This window comes from Drosophila rhopaloa, unplaced genomic scaffold (genome assembly GCF_018152115.1).
Source record: "Drosophila rhopaloa isolate 14029-0021.01 unplaced genomic scaffold, ASM1815211v1 contig_115, whole genome shotgun sequence".
NCBI lineage: Eukaryota > Metazoa > Arthropoda > Insecta > Diptera > Drosophilidae > Drosophila > Drosophila rhopaloa.
In genome coordinates this window covers 15,580,220-15,602,980 of record NW_025334990.1, presented here as the reverse complement: position 1 = coordinate 15,602,980, position 22,761 = coordinate 15,580,220, and the positions used below count along the sequence as shown (strand labels likewise).

Here is a 22,761-nt window from a genome sequence, read left to right as displayed (position 1 = left end):
AAGTGCTGGCTGGCAGAGGGTGCTCCTCCACTCGTCGTTTTGTGTCACCAAACTAATGAAATCAATAAGCTAGCCAGGCCGGGCCGTGAATCAGGAGAATAACAACAAAGGGAGCTCCCTGGGGCAAGAGGCACAAGTGGCTGCCACCGGCGGCCAAAGGTGTGAAGCACAGAGTCACTCAAGCCCTCAGCTCGCCCCGGCTTATGAAATATGAGAGCTAAGAGCCGAGATCCCAGAGTCGAGAGCTCAGAGTCCAGAGCCTAGAGTGTAGAGCCCAGACCAAGACCGAGACCAAGACCATCGACTCTTGCCAAGAATTTGTGTGCATAAATTTAATTACTGGCAGAAAGGCAGACGACTGAGACCGGGGCTGAACCCAGTCACCTATCAATCTAACTCGAGTGGCTTTTCTCCTCGTGTTGCCTTTTTCTTTGGCTTTTCAAGTGCTTTACTTATTAGTGACTTTTGTGGCCGCATCCCCCAACGTCCTCCCCGCATGAAGTTCAATAGCCTGTCGAGGCCAGATACAGATACAGAGATACAGTATCTGAAAGACTGAAATGCCGGGGGCAGATGCCCCGCCAGATACTCCAGATACATCTGCGGGCGGACTTACATTGTCGGTTTATAATTAGCGGAGAGAGCATGCGCACCTTGGCTACTTGACTTTTCGAGGTTTAATGCATTTACCGACTATTTTGGGAAATTGTTTTGGTTTTTCAATGGAAATTATAGCAAACAAATAAGCAGATTGAGTCAAAATGTCTACAATTATTATTAGAATTGTATATGGTCAGTAATAAATATTGAATAGTTAACTTTACTTCATTTATAAAACATTTATTATTTAAAAACCGATGGCCTTCCATAAATCTTATTGGAAATATTTAGTATCCAACTCTTAATCTCTTTATTTCGTCAGCTTCAAATACCTATATCCCATCGATCTAAATATTTGACAGCAACCCATCAATGTCGACATTCATTAGGTAATATCCGACAAGACACGTGCATCGTCTAAGGTCAAAGTTCCAACAACATACACGCTTTTATCTCGATGATAATGATGAACCCCTGCCCCAACCAATCGTTACCTTCCGTTTTGGCACGCTTAATCACTTTGACGAAAAGAGCCATGTTTGCCTTTAATTAAAAATGTTTTTGCCCGCCAAATATTTACATCAATTAAAAACACTCGCCTAGCTGATTAACTAATGGAATTAATTTGTTGTTTTCGTTTTTTTTGTATTTTTCAGAAAATATAACGATAGTCGGCTTCCCGGATTATCTGAACAACGAATTCAAAATAGCACTGTACGCAAAAGAAACTCAAAGATATTTGTGTTTCAACGACAATTGGAGATTAGTTGGCATGGTGAGTAGTAGTGACCTCTAGGTCACAATAAATTTGGGAGTTCTTCGTTCTCCATTCAAGAAAATGATTCACTTTTTGATAAGGGTAAATCCCCTTCGTATGTAAAAGACATCGCAAAGATGAAAGGGAATAATCACATAATTTGTTTATGAATAGATAAGATTTATGACATCTTGTGCAAGCAAATTGCTGGAAATAGCCACAATTATAAGCTTGACAGTATTTGTGTTGACACTATATAGATGCTGATATAGCCAAGGCTCAGTGCAGCGATTTTGATTGCATTGCATTTGTACTTCAAACTTGACAAAGTACAAAGCGCCAAGTGTAGAGACAACTCATTTTTTTCCGCTTCTCCTCGATTTGTTTTTATGCAAACTAACTGTACAAACACTGTAATTTATGACATGTTCCACATAATGGTTTTATGCAAACGATAGCTTAGACGACAATAACAGTATTATGGCAACGTGGCCAAATTGTCAGCCACAATGGGTGAAAACCGGTTGCAGGTTGCACCAAATCTGTCAGCGGGCTGAGCAAAATATTTATTACAATATTTTTGTAATTTGTAATTTAAAAATGCGAACAATTTCATATGCAATTACGGCCGAATGTGGCACAGATTTTGAGATACGTTTAACGCGGCGTATGCGTGATATCGCATAGAGCAATGAATTGCAACTGTTCAGGGGGATTCGGAACTGAAATTGAAAATCAAATTTTCGAGACATTGTAACAGTTTCGCGGGGCCCGTTTCAATGTCACACATTGAAGTGCAGCCACTCGAGGACTGAGTTTTGCCATCATAAAAATCAAACAATTCATAATAGATAGTTAGATATGTCTAATCAATCAGACGGATGACGGGGCACTTAATTACAGCCAGTTATGTGGTAATGGCGAAAACATTTCAATGTCCTTTTCCCACTCGCAATACAGTTAGTTAGCTAAACCGCACTCGAGCTCTGAGCAAACAATAGAACCCCTAAGGTCAGATACTTGTCATTCTAGTGCCGTTGCCTATTGCTTTCGATTATGACCGCAAAATCCATGCTGGATTATTGTGCAAATACTCGCCGTGATTTACACTTCATTCGATATCTTGGCTGGCTTTTCTAGGGAAGGTTAGTACATATGTGTGGGCCGAGGTCGCCAATTCTCGAAGTGAGTCACATATTGATTACTCTATCTGATTCCTTCTCAAAAATAGAACGAACGTATTTACCCCAAACACTCTGGTTCAACCACTTGACCAGTGGTGAGAAGCTGCTCAAAAATAGCAATTACGAGCTATAAATATGAGAAGAGCAAACAAGTAGTCCGTCGCTAAATATGGCACAAGTCTTAATTGCTTGGGAAATGTTTCATCTGCGTCGTTGGCAACACTTTGGGCCACAATCGCCCCGATCTGATCGATCCGATCTGTCCGTTGATAGCAGAAATGGCCAACACGGCAGCAACACGCGCTCAAGCACTCGGATGGGGATGCTGTGGGTGAGGTGATTGGACCCTTAAATACCCTAGAATTTTTACCAGTTGGCTCTTTAATTTATTCCGATAATTATTGTATTGTTAATAAAAAGATATTAATGATTAATAATGACCAATTCGTAAATTATACAAGATTGTTTTTGTTTTTCACAAAATAAAATTAAATAAATTATTCTTCACTGATAATTAATTAGCTCAATATATATGCGAAAAATTTTAAATATTAAAACAGGCTAAAAAATCTTTATTTTTGTAAACTTCCAATGTTTTTCTTTGTTAATATCATACCCCACCAACTAATATCCCCTTAAATAAAGATACCAATGGCATGCCGACATCCAAGTCATAAGCCGCGTTTCATTTGGTTGTCGTTTTGAGATTTCAAGTGTTTTATAAATAAACAGAAGGCAGACTAAACGTTCACTCCTCGCGCGATGATGTCGCTGTCATCGTTGTCGATACGCATATCAGAATATCTACCGCATATAACACCTTTAGGCTCTATGAACGGAAATGCCGCTCATAAATTGCATGTGAAGTGCACGGAAGTTAATCGCCATATATCCCTCCTGTTTTTTCAGAGGGAACTGCGAGATACCTGCTATTTCAACGAGACCATCGTGCACGGTTATTTCGTGTTCCGTTCCGTTGTCGATCTGCAGCGACGTGTCGGGTTCACGCACCGAGGTAAGCCTGTGGGGCCCAAGAAGAGCGTCAACGATGCCTGCTACATGTTCAATAAGATCGAGGCCGAGCAGTTTTTCCGCCATCACCATAATAATAATGGCAATAGTGGCAGCAACAACAACAATGGCAGCAGCAACATTCGGAAGCCCCCGCGCAACAACAAAAACAATCGCCACAAATCGAATAACCAAAATCAAAAGTTGCAACAGCAACAGGAGCATCATGGCCATAATAATAATAACGTTATTCTTAATAATAGTAGTACTAGTTTAAGTAGCACTAACAAAAAGCAATTAGCGATAAACCGGCAGAAGCAGCAGCAACAGCAACAACAGCAGCAGCAGCAACAACATCAGGTGCGACATCATCACAATGATCCATCGCTGCTGCTGCGACGACAGCAACACGAGAAAAAGCAGAAGCGGCGCAAGCAACAGAAGCAACAGCAAAACCCACACCAACAGCAACAGCAACAACGAGTATCAGCTAGTCCAACGAAACGAATGCCTGCAGCAGAAACACCAGCGGCAACTATTGCAACCACATCTTCGACAGCAACAACAGCAACACAATTGTCAACAGCAACATTGAGCAGCAAACGCAAGGGACGGCGAAGAAAGGGCAAGGGCAAGCCAAAATCACAGCAGCAACTGCTTGCCACAGCAGCAACATCGCCGTACACCGACGACACCCTGTACAGCAGCAGCAGCAGCAGCAGCAGCAGCACGGGATTTGAGGATTCGGATACCTACAATAGCAGTAGCAGCAGCAGCAGCAGCTCCAGTTTGGAGCCCTGGTCCACTTGGTCCACGATCGACAGCTTTAGCAGCAGCAGCAGCAGCACAACAGCAACATCTGACGACAGTATTAGCAGCAGCAGCAACTACGATGCCTGGGCCACCTACATCACCGAAATGGAGGCCGAGGCATCGGCCATGACGCCCGAGATGAGCGGCAACGACACCGAGTTGCTGCAATACGAGGCCGAATTGGTGGATGATTCGGAGACGGAGTCCACGTCAACATATGAAACCAAAGCAACATCAGCAATAGCGGCAACGGCGGCCACAACTACCTCGACAGCGGGCTCGCAGTTGGTGATAGAGCAGACGCCGCTGGCCAGAAGCAACATCAGAAACAGCAGCAACATCGGCGGCAGCAGCAGCAGCAGCAGCACCAGCAGCACGAGGGCAACACCAACGGCAACCAGTCAGACTGAAAAAATACAGATCACGCAACAGCCAAGCAGGCATCGCAGCAGCAGCCGGGAAAATCCGCCGGAAAACACGGATAGTTCGAAGATGTTGCTGGAGGGCGAGAATGAAGTGAAGCCTCAGCAGCCACGCAAGTTGCTCTGGACCCTGCAACCACCCACTGAAACACGCGACAGCACGCGAGCCACTGTGGTGACAACACCCATGCAGCAACTATCCAGCACGGCAGCAACATCGGGGACGACTCCCCAGCAACATGTTGCTCCCTCGCTCTTCAGCGTGGACAAGAACATCAATAGCAACCTGAACAACACGCTCACAGAGGCTTCGCCGACGGCAGCAGCAACAACCAGCGTTACGCCAGCAACAACAGTGAAGAGACCGGTGCGCAAGTTCACCCGCAAGTTGATGGCCACGCCCTATCACCAACTGACCTATGTGCGAAATGCGGGCGGAGACATCGATATCGACAACCTGGACAACATCAGTGTGTTTGCCGTATACAATGGCGATCTGGAGGGGACTGGCAGCGGCAACAGCTCCGATGTCGGCTTCAGCGGATTCCTGCCCACCTCGACCACTTCCCATCTGACGGAGCCGATTCGCATCGGGATGAACAGGGTCAGGCCGAATAGGACACTGCACTGGTTCACTCACCAGAGATTTGCGTAGTAGTTAGGGACTATCAGGCTTTGGCTATTAAATGTTTAGAAACAGGGCTTTCGCGGTTTTCACTTTCACAGATTTCTCAATTTAAATTCCATTTAAATTTAAAAATAAATAATAAATTCTTAAAAAAAAGCTATTAAAAAATCTGCAATCTATATAAAACTATCTGGAATTATTGTCAAGATATCTTAAGTCTGATTCTTATAAACTTTACTTTAACTTTTAAAAAGGATATCTGTCTATATTAAAGATTTAATGTATGCCAACTTGACCTTTTAAAGTTCCTTTAATAACCAAATTTTAAAGAAATTACAACAAAAAAACTTAAGCTCAAATTGTATTTTATACTTAACAAAAAAGTTCTTCTAATAATCTTAGAAGCAATTCTTTAAAAGTGAAAACCGGAACTGGCCTGTTTAAAAGAAGCAAACCTATACTCAGTACTCAGTTTTGAAAAGAATTTAGGAAAAACCAAGTGAAGAGAAGAAATTTATGGATAAATATTTGAAATTTATAATGAACTGATACATATATATAAACATATATAGAACTCGATATACAAAGGAGTTGCTTACTGTTCAGTACCTCGACTCAGACAGGACTTTGCACTTGCACCACGCCTAAAAGCACACTACAGAAGCGATACCGATACCGATACCGATGGCGGAAAGCGGAAGCGGAAGTGGAAGGGAATGTGGAATGTGGAAGCGGAAGGTGGCGCAGAACCGATAACGAAAACTCAGGCCGCACTTCATCCAGTAGCGAGTACAGTGAAGACTCCACCAACTGCACTCGGGAGGCCGCAGGCAACGAACTCGCAGAACTGCTACATAGTTATAAATGAAAAGACAATAAGATTTTTATTTACGAGTATGTGCTATATAAACTAACTTAACGATGAACCGAAGCGATAGCGATAATCGATAACAAAATGCTAAAATTGTTGAAATGGAAATTATGAAAGCGCGACATTCAAGTGCAAGCAAATAAACGTTTCGAATGCACTGAAAAAGCGTAGCAAACTTTTGATTTACTAAATCAATTAAATATATTAGCAATGTGAATTAATAAATACAAATGCAAACAAAAATCGATATATATTATATACATATATGCATATATTTTCAAAATTTTATAACGAACCAAAAACCAATTAGCAAACAAATTTAACAAAACGAACGGGAAACGAATGAAGAAGTTTTTTAAATTCATACGCAAGCAGAACTAAGAGTCGGTAACGATAACGATAACGATAACAAATTCGCACAGCAAAACACTTCCAAAAATGAAAGGTTAAAACTAAATATTAAACAATTTTACTAGGCACAAGAGAACGAAATTGGGCTAGATGAACGAAAAAAAGAAAAACTCCATTCAAAATAAACCGAATTTTTTAAGCAAATACAAAAAAAAAGTTGTTGAAATGGTCAGCATGGAAATTGATTTTAGGACACAGTTTGTGGGCGATATTCAATTCGAGGGAGGATGGAAACAAATTTTGAATAATGGAAAATTTAAAGAACTACTAACGTATGTATCCAGATATGTACTGCAACCAAACACCAAAATTCACACTGAATAAGCAACGTTATATTTATTAATTGAACAAAAACTAAGAAACTAAAACTACAAATCGAATCAAAATAACAGCAAAAAGAAACCAACTGCTGCTTTTCTACATACGAATATATATATATATATAGACACATATAGGCATATGTGTATGAACATGGAAAAAGATATGCAAAAATTGTTTCTCATATATTTATATTAATATTTAAAATAAATAGTTCAAACATATTAGCAAACCAAATATGCGAAATTAAAACAATTTGAAGGGAAATGCGTAAAAACAGAAACAGAAAACTGAAAACTGAAGCGTCAAGTTTATATGTAGAGATATGTATGAATGTAAATTTAAAGTGAACAAAGAAAACCCAAACAAAAAGAAGTTAAAGCAAGACGCTTAGGTGAAAATTTAATTAGTGTGTACTTAAGACAAGAAACCATTTAACAATTGAACGATTAATTATTAACTTAACTAGGCATTGAAGCAGCACTCAACTAAATAAAAACCGAAATCGAAAACGAAAACGATACCGAAACCGAAACGAAACCGAAACGAAGCCGAAACACACACAACTCGAATTGAACTACTGTACTTATACGTATGCGCGTTGCTGTAATATAAACAAAATTCTTATGTTGAATCGACGGCCGATGGGGAGAACTTGGATTAATCGGTGACTATATCTACCACAGCAGAAAACTATTTATTTAAACCTATATCGAATCGAGTCGATTGGTGTGGAGCGGGGACCGATTGTCATTTGTCATTTGTAAATTCATTTGCACTTTTCTTTCTACTAATTACGTTTAATTAATTAATTAATCATACGCCTAAGTTAACACTTCTACCATTGTACATTGTAATATGTTTTATTCCTAAGCCAAGCATTAAATGTAATTATTTATGTATAAAAGCAAAATGATTCTTTCGTCTATGTAAAACACCTCTCATCCTCTCTCTCTCTCCCCTCAAATCTGTCTCCCCTCCCCAAACTCTATTAATCTCTATCTTATATATACGAATATATAAACGACTATTTAATTGCATTTCTTTGTATTAAAACGAGTAACAACACACTAGAAATTGAATAAAAAGCCTCAACAAAATATTTAACACTTTTCATTTCTCTTATAAGTTTCCCTCATTTTCAACTCTTCAAATAAATGCTCAGTTGTTTCTTTTTGTTGGTTAACGAATGTGTGCAGAGAAATCGTATAAATAAAAAATATATATAAATTCCAAATGAAACTGGACTTCAAAACTTATTTTTGATGGGAAGAAAAAATGGCTTGAAATAATACTTTATTTGCAAACCTTTAGATTAACTATGATACAAAAAAACCTTTGATTCCTTTAAAAAACAACTAACTAAAACGTAAAGGACAGTTATTAAATGCCAAGAAACTGGGACCAATTTTAGCCATATTTTTCTCAGTGCAAAGGGATGAATATATCAAAGTCATCAGCAGCGGTTCTCTGATTTCGTAGAATATCAATTGCACATTCCTGGCCATGTTGGAGGGCCTTGTAAATTGCAGATGGGAACAAGTTAGGTGGTCTGGTGACAAATGTTCCCCGAGGCGACAATGTAAGGGAGTCGACCACCGACGCAGAGTCCTCTGCAGACTCCTCCTGGACTCCTCCTGCCCAGGATGACAAATCACATGTGCTGACATTTGACATCGGTGCTGGGGGATTAACATGTTATGGCCAGGGTCCGGCGACTCCTTGGGGCAGTAAAAGTGTTGGCCATCGCCCAAGGCAAACACAGTTATTATGCTGAGCCTGCTGTCGCTGCTCCTCCGCCACTTGGACTCCTCCTTTTCATGGCCAGCAGACCGTGGAAATGACCACACAAGTGGCCAAGTGGCTACTGCTTTGCATAAATGTCCCAGCCTCCTTTGGGTCTCTTATATATCTCCCTCTACGGCGGCAGCCTCCTCCTTGGTGGCTTGTTTAATTAAAAAATTAAGTTCCAAATCCCAGACCATTAAAAAGATTTTTATTTATTCCTTTTAATTTCATCAATCGATGCGACGGCAGGTGCCGTCCATATCCATGTTCCGTCCTTCGCCATTTAGCCAACCTCCTCCCCGCGAAGTTTGTTTTCTTGCCTTCTTCTTTTTAGCTTTTAACAGGAAACAATTTCATTTGCGAGCAGAAATTCTTTTCAAATCTGCCGCCGTTAAGCAAAAAGAAAACATGCCAAGAAATAATAATAAAAAAATTGAAAAAAAAAACTATAAGGTGACTGAGAAAAACCAATCGTTGCTCTTACAAAAGGTACTTGGGCTTTTTTAAAGAGCTTTTACTGATTAATGGGAAAGAAAATTCAATTTATTTATAAAATTATAACTAAATATAAAATTATCTAATTAATTTACTTTGGAAACCTATTATTTAATAGGATAAATATTCTATTCTGTTTAAAAACTCTCTAATAATTTATAGCTCAAGATTAATGGTAATTTAAATATAACCTTTTTCTTAAGGTCCTGAATTTACTTTATATGTAATCAAATATTAATATACATTATTTTCAAGACATTTCTTGAGCACTTCATCTAGCTTTTATTTTGATAGTGCATATTACATTCGTTGTAGTAAATGCCAAAAATATCTCCCCCTTGCTGGTGAGCTCGGTTTCCTTTTTGGACAGAACGTTTTGTTGGCAGTTCGGCTTTCGGCCAGCCCGAAAGCCAGGCCAAAAACCCACGGGCTCCGAGGCAGTTGCCTTTGGCTTTCGAGGAGACTCTGTGGCTCAGTTTTGGTTTATGAATGTCGCCATGTTGCTGGAACATGGTGGTGCAGTGGTGCAGAGTGGTGCAGTGGTGCAGAGTGGTGCAGTGGTGCCGTGGCACATTCCACACACAGAGCGACAGGATGCATACGGCATGCATATTTCGTATTTTTAGTACAGCCATTTAACATCATCAACTTAAATATGCGTGCAAGATTTATGCACACGTCGCTCGGCCCGAAAGGGGCGGCCGTCTGGCCGGGGGGCGTGGCCTGGCCGGACCTGGAATGGAATGGCATAAAGAGCCATCGAACTGGGGCCCAAAATGAAATGCGACCAGCACCAGCACGTGATACTAAAGTATTATCGCATTTGAAAGGCCAAGTGAAAGAGCAAAAAAAGTGAGTTAAATTTCCATAAATCCATAGTTTCATTTAAAGTTCTAACGAAATTAGTAACAGTATAAAGGAATATAAATTAAGTTGATTTTATGTATTATAGATTCAAAAACCTGAAGTTTTGTACAACTAGAACAAAATAGTTATGTTTAGGAAATGTAAAAAAAAGTACAAAAGCAAAATGTAACAACTTCATCTTCTTGTATAATATTAAACATTTTATATACTATTGTTACCATGTTGTATAAATTGTATTACTATTTTTCCAAAATCTCTTTCATTGATTTCATCTCCTAGACTTCATACTTATATTTGATAACTATTTAGTACATCACTTATTTAAGAATATAAAATCAAATATATGACACTACCCAGTTGCATAAGCAGATGGCGAATTCTTTATTTCTCGTTTGCCCTGTCAATAACTCAGACAGCCTATCTGCATAAGCGACGTTTACCTGTGATCACTATTTATGCGTTTCCCCGAGTAATAATCAAGTGATTGCACCCACATACTAATCGAAAGCCCGCTGTTCTGTGCAATTGAATAACATCATTATGCATATGTGTCCGATCCCATGACATCTGCAACTTGCACAAGCTCACAAATACTTTATTGATTTCTGTCGGACTCGGATTCGAACTCGGACGCGTACTCTTTGCGCAACTTCCAGTTCGGATCCAAATCCGAATGGTGGGTAACTGGGTAAACATCTTCACCTGCTGCGTCGCCTGCGGCCGTCGTTCAATATTGTGGCTAATATTTAATGAAAAGCCCAAGAGCCAAATAAAAGCCGAATATTGAATATGAAAAATAAACGACATGGAAATAGCGAGTGGCGCCGGCGCATTTGTTTATGACCGCCACATTTCGATGATAAATCGACGATGCCGCGGCTAATTACGCACGAGTACGGGTACGGGTATGGGTATGGATACGATCAGGTCCCAGATCGGAGTTCGAGATCGGAGTAAATACCCCGAATCAGCAACTAAATTTGTCTTACGCTTAACGCTTAGTTTAACCCAGTGATAACCGGTTGGTCTTAACGATTTCCATTTATTTGTACTTGTCAATGGCAACATGAAGACTTTGATTTCAAGATTCATTTGCCACCGCATATTTCGCTTTGGCGTGTGCCTAATTAACTGCAAATGAAAGACCTGGATTATACAGCCAATGCATTAACTACGGCTTACAAACATGACTTCGGATTTGGCTTTAACATTTTTTCATTTACCACTTTTTATTTCGTTTTTATTGGAATTATTTTGGGTATGTCTTTATGGGTTTACTAGATGTTTTATTAAAAGTTTTTGGTGACTCAATCGACAGTAAAAGTGTTTAAAGTTAAGTGTTAAAGACATATTTCCTATTTGAATTTAATGCCCTGCATTTATTATGTGATAAATATTTTGTTATACACCCATTTACATTTTTATAATTAAATATCCAGTTTTGGCCACTGCATTTAAGAAGGAGTATTTTTAGCTTTGCTTACAAAACATTAGCAGAACGACAGTAGCAATATTATACAAGTTGCAAAGGGGTTGTATATTTAAGATTAGATTTAATTTTTGTTTGGTTTCTTTTTAAATTTTTAATAATTTTTTTTACAATGTATAAGGTATATATTTGTAAGAGTTTCCTTTTTGCTAAGGGAATTTATAATATGGTCTAGAGTCTAGACTCATCTTTTAGGTCTAATTTAATAAGCTTAGGGTAATTATGACAAGTTTTTGTTTTTTGTGTTCACATTGCCAACTCAATTGGCTGTCGTACACTGAGGGAAACATATTTTCTTCGCACCCGGTCTCCCGTGACAATCACCGGACCACCGGTGGTCACCTGGCAAATGCCAATTGATAAATAACTGTCATTAGAGCCGAACTACGGCTCATTTTCCCATGGCTCGACTTAGTTGGCCCGTAGTCCAGATCATTTTGGCTGGCTACAGCGGCGAAGACTTAAGCTATAAAAAAAAATTAATGCTTTTGAATAAATTGTGCCGGGCGAAACGTGGCGATACCCCTACTTAGCATATCGGGTCGGTATCTTTCAGTTCAGTTCAGTTCAGTTCCATTCATTCGGTGCCTCGGGGTGGGCATTTAGCAAAGTGTCAGTTGCGAACAAGGTTAGGCTTTGGGTATTAGAGGCGTCCCACGTCGCCATCGGGTGGTTTCACCTGGTGGTTGGGTTTTTGGGTGGGTGGCTATAACTATGACCATGGCTATGACTATGACTAGCCGCTCACGGGTTTTAATTAATTTGGTGCAACATTTTGCACTGGGCCGAGCCCAAAAGCCCGACTTGGTCAATGGGCGCATATATCAAGACAATCGGCTGATTGGCAGCCGCATATATTACCCACAGCCAGGTGGATGAGGAGCAGGGGGTGGATGGTGGGGAGTGGGGAAAGGGAAGTGGGGCTGGGACCCACCTGTCAGCGGTGCTTATGATTAACTGTCAATTGTAACTGGTTATGATGGATTTATTGCTGTCAATTTGACAAATCAATGCAGCAGTGGCCCGTCGAAGGCGTTCATTCAGACGATCAGTGCTCAACGCGCGTCGAGTTAATTGGAAAATCAGTCAAGTCTGGTCTTGGTCGATTTTTCGCAAAAATAGATGATGTAACCCCTTAAGAAAAATGCCAAAATCCGGAGATCCGGAAAAACACACTTTTATTTCGGTTTTTTGATCAAAACCCTGGGAAATAATGGTCAAAGCTTAGAATGTCATACCTCGCTTAATTCGTTATAAAATTTCCAATCGAATGGCATTCACAGCTAAAAAATTTCAAATCAGTCGATTTTTGATAAAATATTAAGTGTTACCCCTTATGAAAAATGTGAAAATCGGTCCAAAAATAAATTTTTCCAAATCAACCTGAAATCGATAGCTTAGGTCCCCAGCTGCATGAAACAGTCATTCTTTTGGCTGTACGTCGTATTTTAGCGAAGCTGTAGAAAAATCACCCTTATAAAAATGTGTTTTATGCCAAAAAGTCTGAAAATATTAAGTTAAGTTTCGGTTTTTTGATCAAAACCAATGGAAATAATGGCCAAATAGTAGAATGCCATACCTCGTTGAATTCGTCATAAAATTTCCAATCAAGTAGCATTCACAGCTAAAAAATTTCATTTTGGTCGGTTTTTCGCCAAAAATGACAATGTGAAAAAAACCGAAATCCGGAGATCCGGAAAAAGCTACTTTTTTCTCGGTTTTTTGATCAAAACCCTTAGAAATAATGGTCCCATGTTGGAATGTCATACCTCGCTGAATTCGTTATAAAATTTCCAATCGAGTGGCATTCACAGCTAAAAAATTTAATTTTAGTCGATTTTTGGCAAAATATTAAGTGTTACCCCTTATGAAAAATGTGAAAATCGGTCCAAAAATACATTTTACCAAATCAAGCTTAAATTGATTGTATAGGTTCTCAGCTGCTCAAAACTGTCATTCTTTTCGCTGTGCCTTTTATTTTGGCAAAGTTAAAACAAAAACCCTTACAAAATTAGTTATTAAAAATATTTTTTTGATGACCGAATCCCGGAAAAATGCAACTCGTTTTTTGGGTTTTTTGATCGAAGCCCTTACAAATAATGGTCAGATCTTGGAATGTAATACCTCGTTGAATTCGTTACCAAATTTCCAATCGATTGGCATTCACAGCAAAAAAATGTATTTTTTGCCCAATTTTTGCGAAATCTGTTGGATTTTTTTGGATCTGCTAAAATCGATGCGGCTGATGATTACCTAAATCTGGTATTTTTAATCGTTTTATTCCTCAATCAATCAGGCAATCACTGTATGCAAAGAAAATTGTATTCCCGCATTGCATTTTGAGTTAGCAATTTTCGCAGCAACTCCTTTTCGGCTTCCCAGCCTAAAAATGGATGGAATAGTGAAACTCAAGAGGCCGACAGGGACCAGTTTCGTTTTACTACCGTCTGTCACCTGATGGCAGGCAAATATTAATTTACCGATATATCTTTTGCCAGTGATTTTGTTTTGCTGCACAGTTGGCTAATGAAATCGTAAGTGCTTTTATCTCGTAAATAGTTGGCTGGCCGGGTTCGGTTTGGGTTTGGGTTTTTGGAGTCAATAGTTTTCCATTCCTGTTTCTCTACCGGTTTGATTTGCAAACCGCAGCATTTAATGAGCCACCGGAATGGCCTGGATGTTTCAATGAGAGAAACAGAAGAAGGATCATTAGGACCCCAAATGCTTAGCTAATGGGTCAAGTTTCATGTTTCGCTTTCAATGAATCGAAAATCAAACTGACAACCGGCCTGTGAAATATTTTAACGCCATTTATCAAAATGCCAAGGAAAATTGCAGCCCAATTCTGAGTGCCTGACTGAATGACTGACTGAATGACTGACTGACTGCAGCTTGAATTTTTGCTCGGAGGCTTTTGGTCTCCGAGGTTGCCGAGTTCCAAAGACCCAGACAGCCACTTTGTGTTTGTGTCAGTCAGTCACCGTCTGCTGGGTCACTCAAGCACAGAACCCAATGAATTATACGCACTTCAAAGTTTCAACACATGCAACACCACGGCAGCAACATGCAACAGCAACATGCAGCAGGGTCGCCCACACACAGCTGGCAAAATAAATTATCATCGAAGCTCACATGCCCTTAGGTGGTGGCCATCCCAATGACAGCCGACTGATAAAGTCATGGTCGTCTCTTGGACAGTTACAAATAGTTTCAGAAGTAGGTAACGCCATGGGTTTGGATTTTAGCTGGAGATATGAAATATTGAAAGAATTGAAGTCGTGGGATGTGGGATTCAGGAGCAGAAATTACTTTATTACTAATGCAACTCCCACAGCCGCAATAAAAAATAAAGAAATATTTTTAGAATAACGTTTAATAAAACTAGAATGGTAGAACAAGATAGAATTTTTAGAAAATAATAATACAATGGAATTAATATATCTCATTTTCTGAGGCTTATATATAACAAAAACATTTGGAACATAAAAACATAATGGATATCACTAGTAGAAAAACTGGAGTACCAATATTGACCAATACCTAATTTAACCAGCAGAACATTGTTTCACACTTACTTTATAAAATTCTAAAGAAATGCTAGAAAACAACGAATAAAAATGTTATTAATTTTTAATGAGCTTGTCGTATTCTGTTTCAAAAAGTAAATTAAAGAAATGCATTAATAATTAAGTACTGGTAGTACTCGATAATCATTGAAAGTTGAAGCCCCAACTCAAGAGAGTGTAACTTTCGCTAGTTTTATTTTCTTGTAGTTACTTTTTCGGGCTGACTGCTGTCAATATTTCATGCGGCGACTTGTGTGTATCTTTGGGGTTTAGTTGTTTGCACTTTCGGTCGGCATGGCCCCCCGTTTGATGGCCCTGAATAATTGATGTTGCATGCCCCGCCAAGACAGCTGTCGCATTGGTTCCGCAACTGGGTCACCTAATCCTCCGGGGTGCGATGGCAAATGTTGCGATTGTCGTCGCGTTTAGTGGCTCATTTCGATTCCAGGGGGCTGGAGACAGCAGCAAATTACAGTAATTAACAGGCTCATATTTAAGGTGTTTATCGGATGGCAAGTGGTCCCCAATTACCGATGCTCGTATGCACAATGAGATGGGTTGGCGATTGCGATGCTGATGTTGATGCTGATGGCCTCGCCCCATGATGACGGGCTTTTGGCACCGCAATTTGGTTTGGGGCCACAGATAAATTGATTTCAGTCCGTCAGGCGGCATTTTAATTAAACGAGCGCCGTTCATTATCTTCCGAAACGGTAATGGAAACCGCAATTGCATTCATATCCATTCCAGATAAAAGAGAGTGCTGATTGAACCATTAACTCTAGTAGTGGTGACACCTCTTGCCATTCAAATTGCGGCCTGAAGAAGATATTAACTTAATAATTGATAATTGAAAGTAGTTCTTCTTTGTTGCAGCAGGTTCCAAGCCCAAACCCAACCCAACCCATCCCAACCCTCTGGTTATGTCAGCCAACAGCCTGGCCAGTAGCAATTTAAGCCGCTCCCGTTTTCCATCCTGCCTTGTCCGTTCAGACATGATTATTTGCCCTCGGGGCCAGCAGCTCCATATTGCAGCTCCATGGCGGAGTTGGGAACGACCTGGAACCTGCACTTGCAAATGAGCTGCATTTTGAGACATTAAAGGGCACTTAGCATAATGATTTACAACTTTGATTCACGCAATTAAATTGGAATTTCTGGGCAACGGTGGAGCAAATGCTTAAGAAGTTTGAAGTAAGTAAACCAAAACTTACATTAGCACTTAAAATGTTCTCTATTGTCTCTATTTATTAACATTGCTAAGACATTTTTTATTTCAAAAGACTACATTAATGTTTGCATTTTAAGAATACTTTAAAAGCAATCTTCATAGGCAAGAAATCTCTGGTTCAGTTTTGAATAGTTAAGTATAATATTTATTAGCTTACTAAAATATGGTATTAATGGTTAAGTCACCACAAAACTGTCAATATTGTGATTTTATGCTATGATATGTATAAATTATATTTACTTTTAGTCAATTTCGTGACTTGAGCTCCACTTTAACCGACTATTGGCCAACTATAATATGGTCTTTAGATTAATATAGAGTGCCACTACAAAATATGGAACTCCAAATACATACAATACGATATTTTATGATGAAAATATGAAATATACTCTTTTTAAAACGAAGCTTACATTTTGTACTTGTATTTAAAGGCAGACTTGATACCCGAATTCTGCACTCCACTGTGCTGCTTCTGCCGGTTCAATGGAGCTGAAAACGCATTCACATCGTCGATGGCCGCAACAACGAGCAGAACGACGACAACAACCATGCCCGGAGGCAGTCACACGGACAATGTTATTGACACCCCAGCGACAAGGTTTCGATTTCAGGCCCTCCGACGACCAGTGCCCCACCCTACTGTCCCTATCTACTCGACATTCACACCCAGGATTATGGGCATGGGACGAACGCATCCTTTGTCGACGCGTCCTGCGCTTGATTGGCACTTTTGCTGATTGCGTCTGATTGGCGATCCGAGTGAGTCGGAGGCAATCAAGTGGAATGTCCAATGTCGATATGTGGGTGCACCTTCACCAGGTGTCATAACTCTCCATATGGAAGTGGTGGGCTAAAGACAAAACGGGCACAAAATATTGTATCTAAAGTGGCATTTCATTAGCCAAGCCCTCGTCGAACTCCATAAATCAGCCGAAGATCAAGTGGCCATCACATTATCCGATTCAATCCGATCTGGGCAACCTGCGGGTCTGCCAACTTCTCACTTCTCTGGGCGATCCAAACGATCCGATCCGATCCATTTCGATTCGATTCGATCCGGTCTGGCTGCTCGGCGGAAATTGATCAATTACAGAGAGCACTTCGCCTTGCGTTCGCCGTTTTTGTGGACCAGTTTTTCCCGTCCGGCAACGGATAATTTGCATAAATACGAAGCAAAGTTCAGATGCAAGCTCAAGTGCCCCAAAATGTGACTCCATCTAAGTTTGGCCACCGCGCTCGGATGCCATATATCCGAGGCCTTAATCTCGTCGACGGCCGGCATGAAAAATGGTCGAAACGCCTTTAGTGTCAATTTTATGTTATCGTTTGATTTATAATAACGCTGATAGACGTCGATATTTTAATTGATTGCGCTCGGCCGAAGTTTCCAACTTATTTTTGGGAATCGGCTATGGTCTCTACATTGATTGCATCAGTCGCAGCAATCACTTTCTATCGAATCAAACAAAAGACAATGGAAAGCTAAATAAATATCTCAAAGCTTGATATACAATAAATGTCATTAATATTAATAACTAGGTTTTTTAGATTTCGAATAGAATGTTAACTTGTATATATTAAATATTTTATTCTTAATTTAGTATTTCCGAAATGTTTTTTAGTTCGGCTTAGAACATCAATCAATCAAACGTTACTATCATTACTTGTATTTAAATGTTAGATTGAAGTAAGTAAACTTTTTCAAATGTAATAAATCATAAAAAGATCAATTTACATCTTTCTGATTCTGGAATTAATATAAATAACTAAGTTTTTTAGATTTTGAGTATAATATTATCTTGTACACATTGAATATTTAATTGAGTATTTAGTATTTTTAAAATGTTTTTAGTGCTAGAACATCAATCAATCAAACGTTACTATCATTAATTGTATTTAAATGTTAAATTGGAGTAAGTAAACTTTCTCAAATGCAATAAATCACAACGCAGATCAATTTAAATAGTTTACATTCCTCCTGACTTAGGAATTCCTCCTGCCCGGCGATCTCACCTTGGCGATCTTCAAATCAAAATACCAGCACCTAGAACCCAGTGCTACCTTTTTCCCCATCGAGTGATTCATGGCCATGGCAGAGTAATGCGAAATAAAAAGTCAACACGAGAAGGGATAGGTAGTAGGATCCACGATGCCGAGCGACAAAAGCAAGGGGAGTTGAACAAATCGCCGTCTCAATTTCGAGTAGATGAAGCTCCATTAAGGTAGCACATAAATAAGTCGGGTAGTCATCCAAGTGTCGTCCTCTGTGGCCGTTGCCATTTAATTTCCGACTAATAATGACAACCATATAAAGTTATTGGTTTCAAGGGCTCGGGGGCAGACATTGTTTGTCGCGTGATAACTTCATTTTCATAGCCCGCCTCGCAAATACGCGGAATACTCGAACAGCGGGGGTTAGCCATGGATATTCCATGGATATTCGGTGGATGGACAAATGCGTATCCTTTTTCGAGAGTGGCGGCCTACACCAGAGACCGACTCTGTCAGCATATATCAGCCTAAGCCTGATTAACTATCGACCGTGGCCGCGTATGTGTGCCAAAACACTTGGTATACGGCTGAGTATTCTATCCCGAAATGGAATTCCTTAGAAACCTGTAGCTCGGGGACTCGAACTCGAACTCGACTCTCGAGAATCGAGACTTCAGAACTGGGGACTCTCTTTTCTGGCCGAGATGCCCCGAATGCGATAGCGAAAATTTATGACTTCATTAAGGTAACAAGCCAATATGTTTTCAACTTCGAACTGGGTTGGGTTTGCTTGGGTTATTGGAAACGTTTAAGGAGTTTTATGTGCTCGTTGTTCCCGTTGCTGTTGTTGTTGTTGTTTGTGTTGTTGTTGTAGTCGTTGACCCATTTCAAATGGATTACCCAACATGCATAAATAGTTTAAACGCCTCACTTTATGCCTGGCTCTGTGGCGAAAAGATTTATGGACTTGTCGTTCAGCTACCTCTGCCCCCCTGCCCCTCTGCCCCTCCCCCCTGCCCCTCGACACCACCTCCTTTATCCTGTGGGAGACAAAAATGTATTAACCGAGTCGAAAGCAAATGAGCTGGAATGGTCATACGGGCTTGAACCCTTTTTTATGATTGGCTCTGCCGTTAAATGAACTTGTAGCCGCATTTCGAACTGTTTGCCAGACGACTGAAAGCCACAGGGGAAAACGTGTTAACTTGTTGCATCCAAATCGAATTACCGATTGTCTAGTCAACTGTGGAAAAGTACATTTTGACTGCCGCAAGTGAGCTCCCGTGAAATGGAAAATGTTAGGTGAAAATTATGGAAATACCAAGTTGGAATTATGCATTTTTCCCAGATAAAACCATATAGTTGTATAACATAAATTTCTAGCATACATAAAAAAGATAAATAAGCAATTGTATTTATTTGTGGTGAAATTCGACATTAAAAAATGGTTTTTAGGAATTTACATTTTCGTATTCAAAAAAGAAATGGTTTGATAGTAAAAGCAATTTTAAATTCAAATTTTCTAATCTAAACTTTTCATATAAATTATTATTTTCAAACATCAGATATAATAAATATATTTGTTTGCATTATTTAAAAGGAAAACCTGTTGAATTTTCGAAACTTCTTCATTTTCCCGCCATTTCTATTTTAAAAAGATCCTGTTTTGGTAGAACCAAATACGAAACCGAAAAATTTCAAATAAATTCTTGCACTCAATTAAAATATAGCGCATTTTTTTGGGACCGTAAATCATGCTGAGCCTGCGGCACAACAGGAGTCTCCGAGTTATTTGCCGTTTGCGGTGGTGTTGGCTCGCTAAAACCACTTAAAACTGTCAACTTAGCATTGATTAACGAGCTTATGGCATGTTTATTTTGCGATCTTTGTTGCGGACGGCCGGCAGAATGGACTGTAGATATATTTTTGGGGCTGGCCGTTTTCTTCGCTCGCAATCTGGCCAAGTGCGCGCGGCTGACAAGTCTTTTACGATTCGGGCCTTAGCGTCTAGGCCACATGAGAGACGAGAGACCGCTGACAAAGTCCATTAAAGCCGCGTAAGCCTTCGGTGCACGTTATGTTTTTTAATAGTCCGCGCATTTAGCGACTTAATGATTTTTCGCTGTAAAATTTTAAGCTCGCTCCGCGAGAGGCTACCATGCAAAATTTAAAAAAGAGAAACATTCGGCATGTGTCTTGCTGCTGGCGGAATAACGTTTGAATTGCTTAAGATGCGCGCCAAAGACTACGCCCTCTGGCGGGTTTTTTAAGGAACTATAGCAAACGCAGGAAAGTCTGGCAACGATCCCACTATCAGCCAATCGATGTTTTCAGACATTCCCGCCACGGTCACATTGCCACGAGACAAACAAAAACAAACCAACATTTAGTTAATTAAATTAAATAAATAAAATATGGCTGTGCTACCACCAGATCCTGTATTCAGCCTGCGATCCCCCGACATGGGCGCGGTTCATTCACTTTGCTTTCAGGAAAACGATCGTCTGTTGGCGGGAACCCTTAAAGGCAGTGTTTTCCTTTGGGATTTGCAGGTGAGAACCTCAAATTTACAGAATATATTAGCGGTTTTCGGAGACCCAATATTTTGGCACCAATAATAAAATAAATAAACTCTAAAATAGTCTTTATTTTTTACCTAAAAGTTTATTTTTATTCCTGCCGGTTTAAAGGTTTTTATTTGTATGTTATAACCATAGTCCAATCTTGATACAATTTTTTTTGAAATATTTATAGCCCTATCGAACTGCCAGGTGCCAAGTTTAAGGTAACTATATATAGATCCCGAAAACGGTTTTTTTGCCAATCAATTCCGATCTCATTTAACTTGACTGATCGTTAACAGACAAAAATATTATGTTTTAAGACCTTCAAAATATTGATATATAGGGTTTAACCTTATAATCCCATATTTACAAATGTTCGTTACTTTGGACATTAAAGACACCAATAAATATTATTCATCCTACGTCAACTAATAGATAGCATTGTTTTCTTATTCTTATTATTCCTTTTTGTTTTTTATGATGAACAACATCTATGTTTTTTAGTTCAATAACCACTTGTACTTTACCCCTTTGCAGACCAACCGTTCCGCCCTCCACTTTGAGGTGGGATCCGAGCCCATAACCAGCCTGCACCACACTCCCGACCGCCTGGTGACCCAGGAGAAGGGCGGCACCATCACCATGTTCTCCATCGGTGGCAGCAGCTACGTGAAGGAGCGCAGCATTCCGGGAAACCACATGGGCTACTGCCGATCTGCCCTGCACACGGGCACCAGCAACACCAACGAGCAGCTGCTCTTCTACCCCTGCGAGGAGTCGTCCATTGGGGTGCTGCACGTGACGGATGCGGCGGCCCCCACCCAAATGCTCGTCCCAGACGATCCTCAGTTGCCCAAATTGGGCAGTGTGACCTGCTTTAAACCCTTCGAATGCGCCTCGCAGCTGTTCCTCCTCGCTGGCTACGAATCGGGACACTTTCTTACCTGGGACATCAGTTCGGGGGTGATTGTGGATGTCCTGGAGGTTGCCCCAGATGCCACGTCAGTGGACTATGACCCCGTCACCAATCGCGGCATTATTGGTAGTCCATGTAAGTCATAGTTTGCATATAGAAGGTTTTCTATTTACTTCAATTGTTATCTTTTTTTACAGCTGAACAACTGATAAGTTTTAGCTACCAGCGACCATCGATGCAATTGCAGCGTGGCTCGGAGCTGTCCATCAAGAATCCGGGTGTAAATTGCGTCCGCATTCGTGCCGATCAGAAGGTGTTCGCCAGCGCGGGCTGGGATGGACGCATCCGGATCTTCTCCTGGAAGAGCCTGCGACCGCTGGCCGTGCTCACGCAGCACAAACAGGGCGGTGTGATGGACCTGGCCTACTCCAGCCAGCCGGTCTCTATGTGGCGGGCTCCTATCATGGCGGCGGCGGGCATGGACAGTCAGATATCGCTGTGGGACCTCTACAACTGAGCAGGGATTTAGGCTTAAGTCTTACAGTGTCTGTTCCAGATTCCCACGACTGCAACGGTTCAGAAGTCCTCTTGAATTAGCTTTACTTTTAGAAGTATTGTTGTAAGAACCCTTGGATATTTGTTTTGGTTCAGAAGTTGTTACTGAATTTGGTTATTTTGAATATTTTGGCCACATATCTTAGGTGCATGCAGCTAGTTTTTGGTAATATTAAGTACAATTAAATTACTTTCGGCACTCCTTGAAGACAAGTGTATTTTTGAATGAAAAGTAACTTAATAAAGTTTTATGTAGTTATGAAGTTCATTTCTAAATGTGAAT

General features: G+C 40.2%; 3 protein-coding genes across 6 annotated transcripts in view; all 3 read left to right on the top strand.

Annotated features, from left to right (window-relative positions):
• LOC108049235 (myb-like protein AA) overlaps positions 1-8,117 on the top strand; it is a 66,148-nt gene extending 58,031 nt beyond the window's left edge. For all 4 annotated transcript variants that reach the window (XM_017130356.2, XM_017130354.2, XM_017130355.2 and 1 more), the window contains 2 exons: positions 1,257-1,375; positions 3,451-8,117. In XM_017130356.2, the coding sequence (XP_016985845.1) occupies positions 1,257-1,375; positions 3,451-5,442 (2,111 nt within the window). In that variant the 3' untranslated portion in view covers positions 5,443-8,117. The remainder of the gene's footprint in view (positions 1-1,256; positions 1,376-3,450) is intronic.
• Positions 8,118-16,357: 8,240 nt separating this feature from the next.
• Positions 16,358-17,188, top strand: LOC108049212. Its single transcript, XM_017130327.1, has 2 exons — positions 16,358-16,414; positions 16,883-17,188. The coding sequence occupies exons 1-2, from the start codon at positions 16,397-16,399 to the stop codon at positions 17,186-17,188; spliced, it is 324 nt and encodes a 107-aa protein (XP_016985816.1). The 5' UTR covers positions 16,358-16,396.
• A 3,592-nt stretch (positions 17,189-20,780) lies between these two features.
• LOC108049240 (guanine nucleotide-binding protein subunit beta-like protein 1) lies at positions 20,781-22,746 on the top strand. The gene is made up of 3 exons (XM_017130365.2): positions 20,781-20,995; positions 21,545-22,058; positions 22,121-22,746. Exons 1-3 carry the CDS (start codon positions 20,858-20,860, stop codon positions 22,438-22,440), a joined length of 972 nt encoding a protein of 323 aa, XP_016985854.1. The 5' UTR covers positions 20,781-20,857; the 3' UTR covers positions 22,441-22,746.
• Positions 22,747-22,761: the final 15 nt, after the last annotated feature.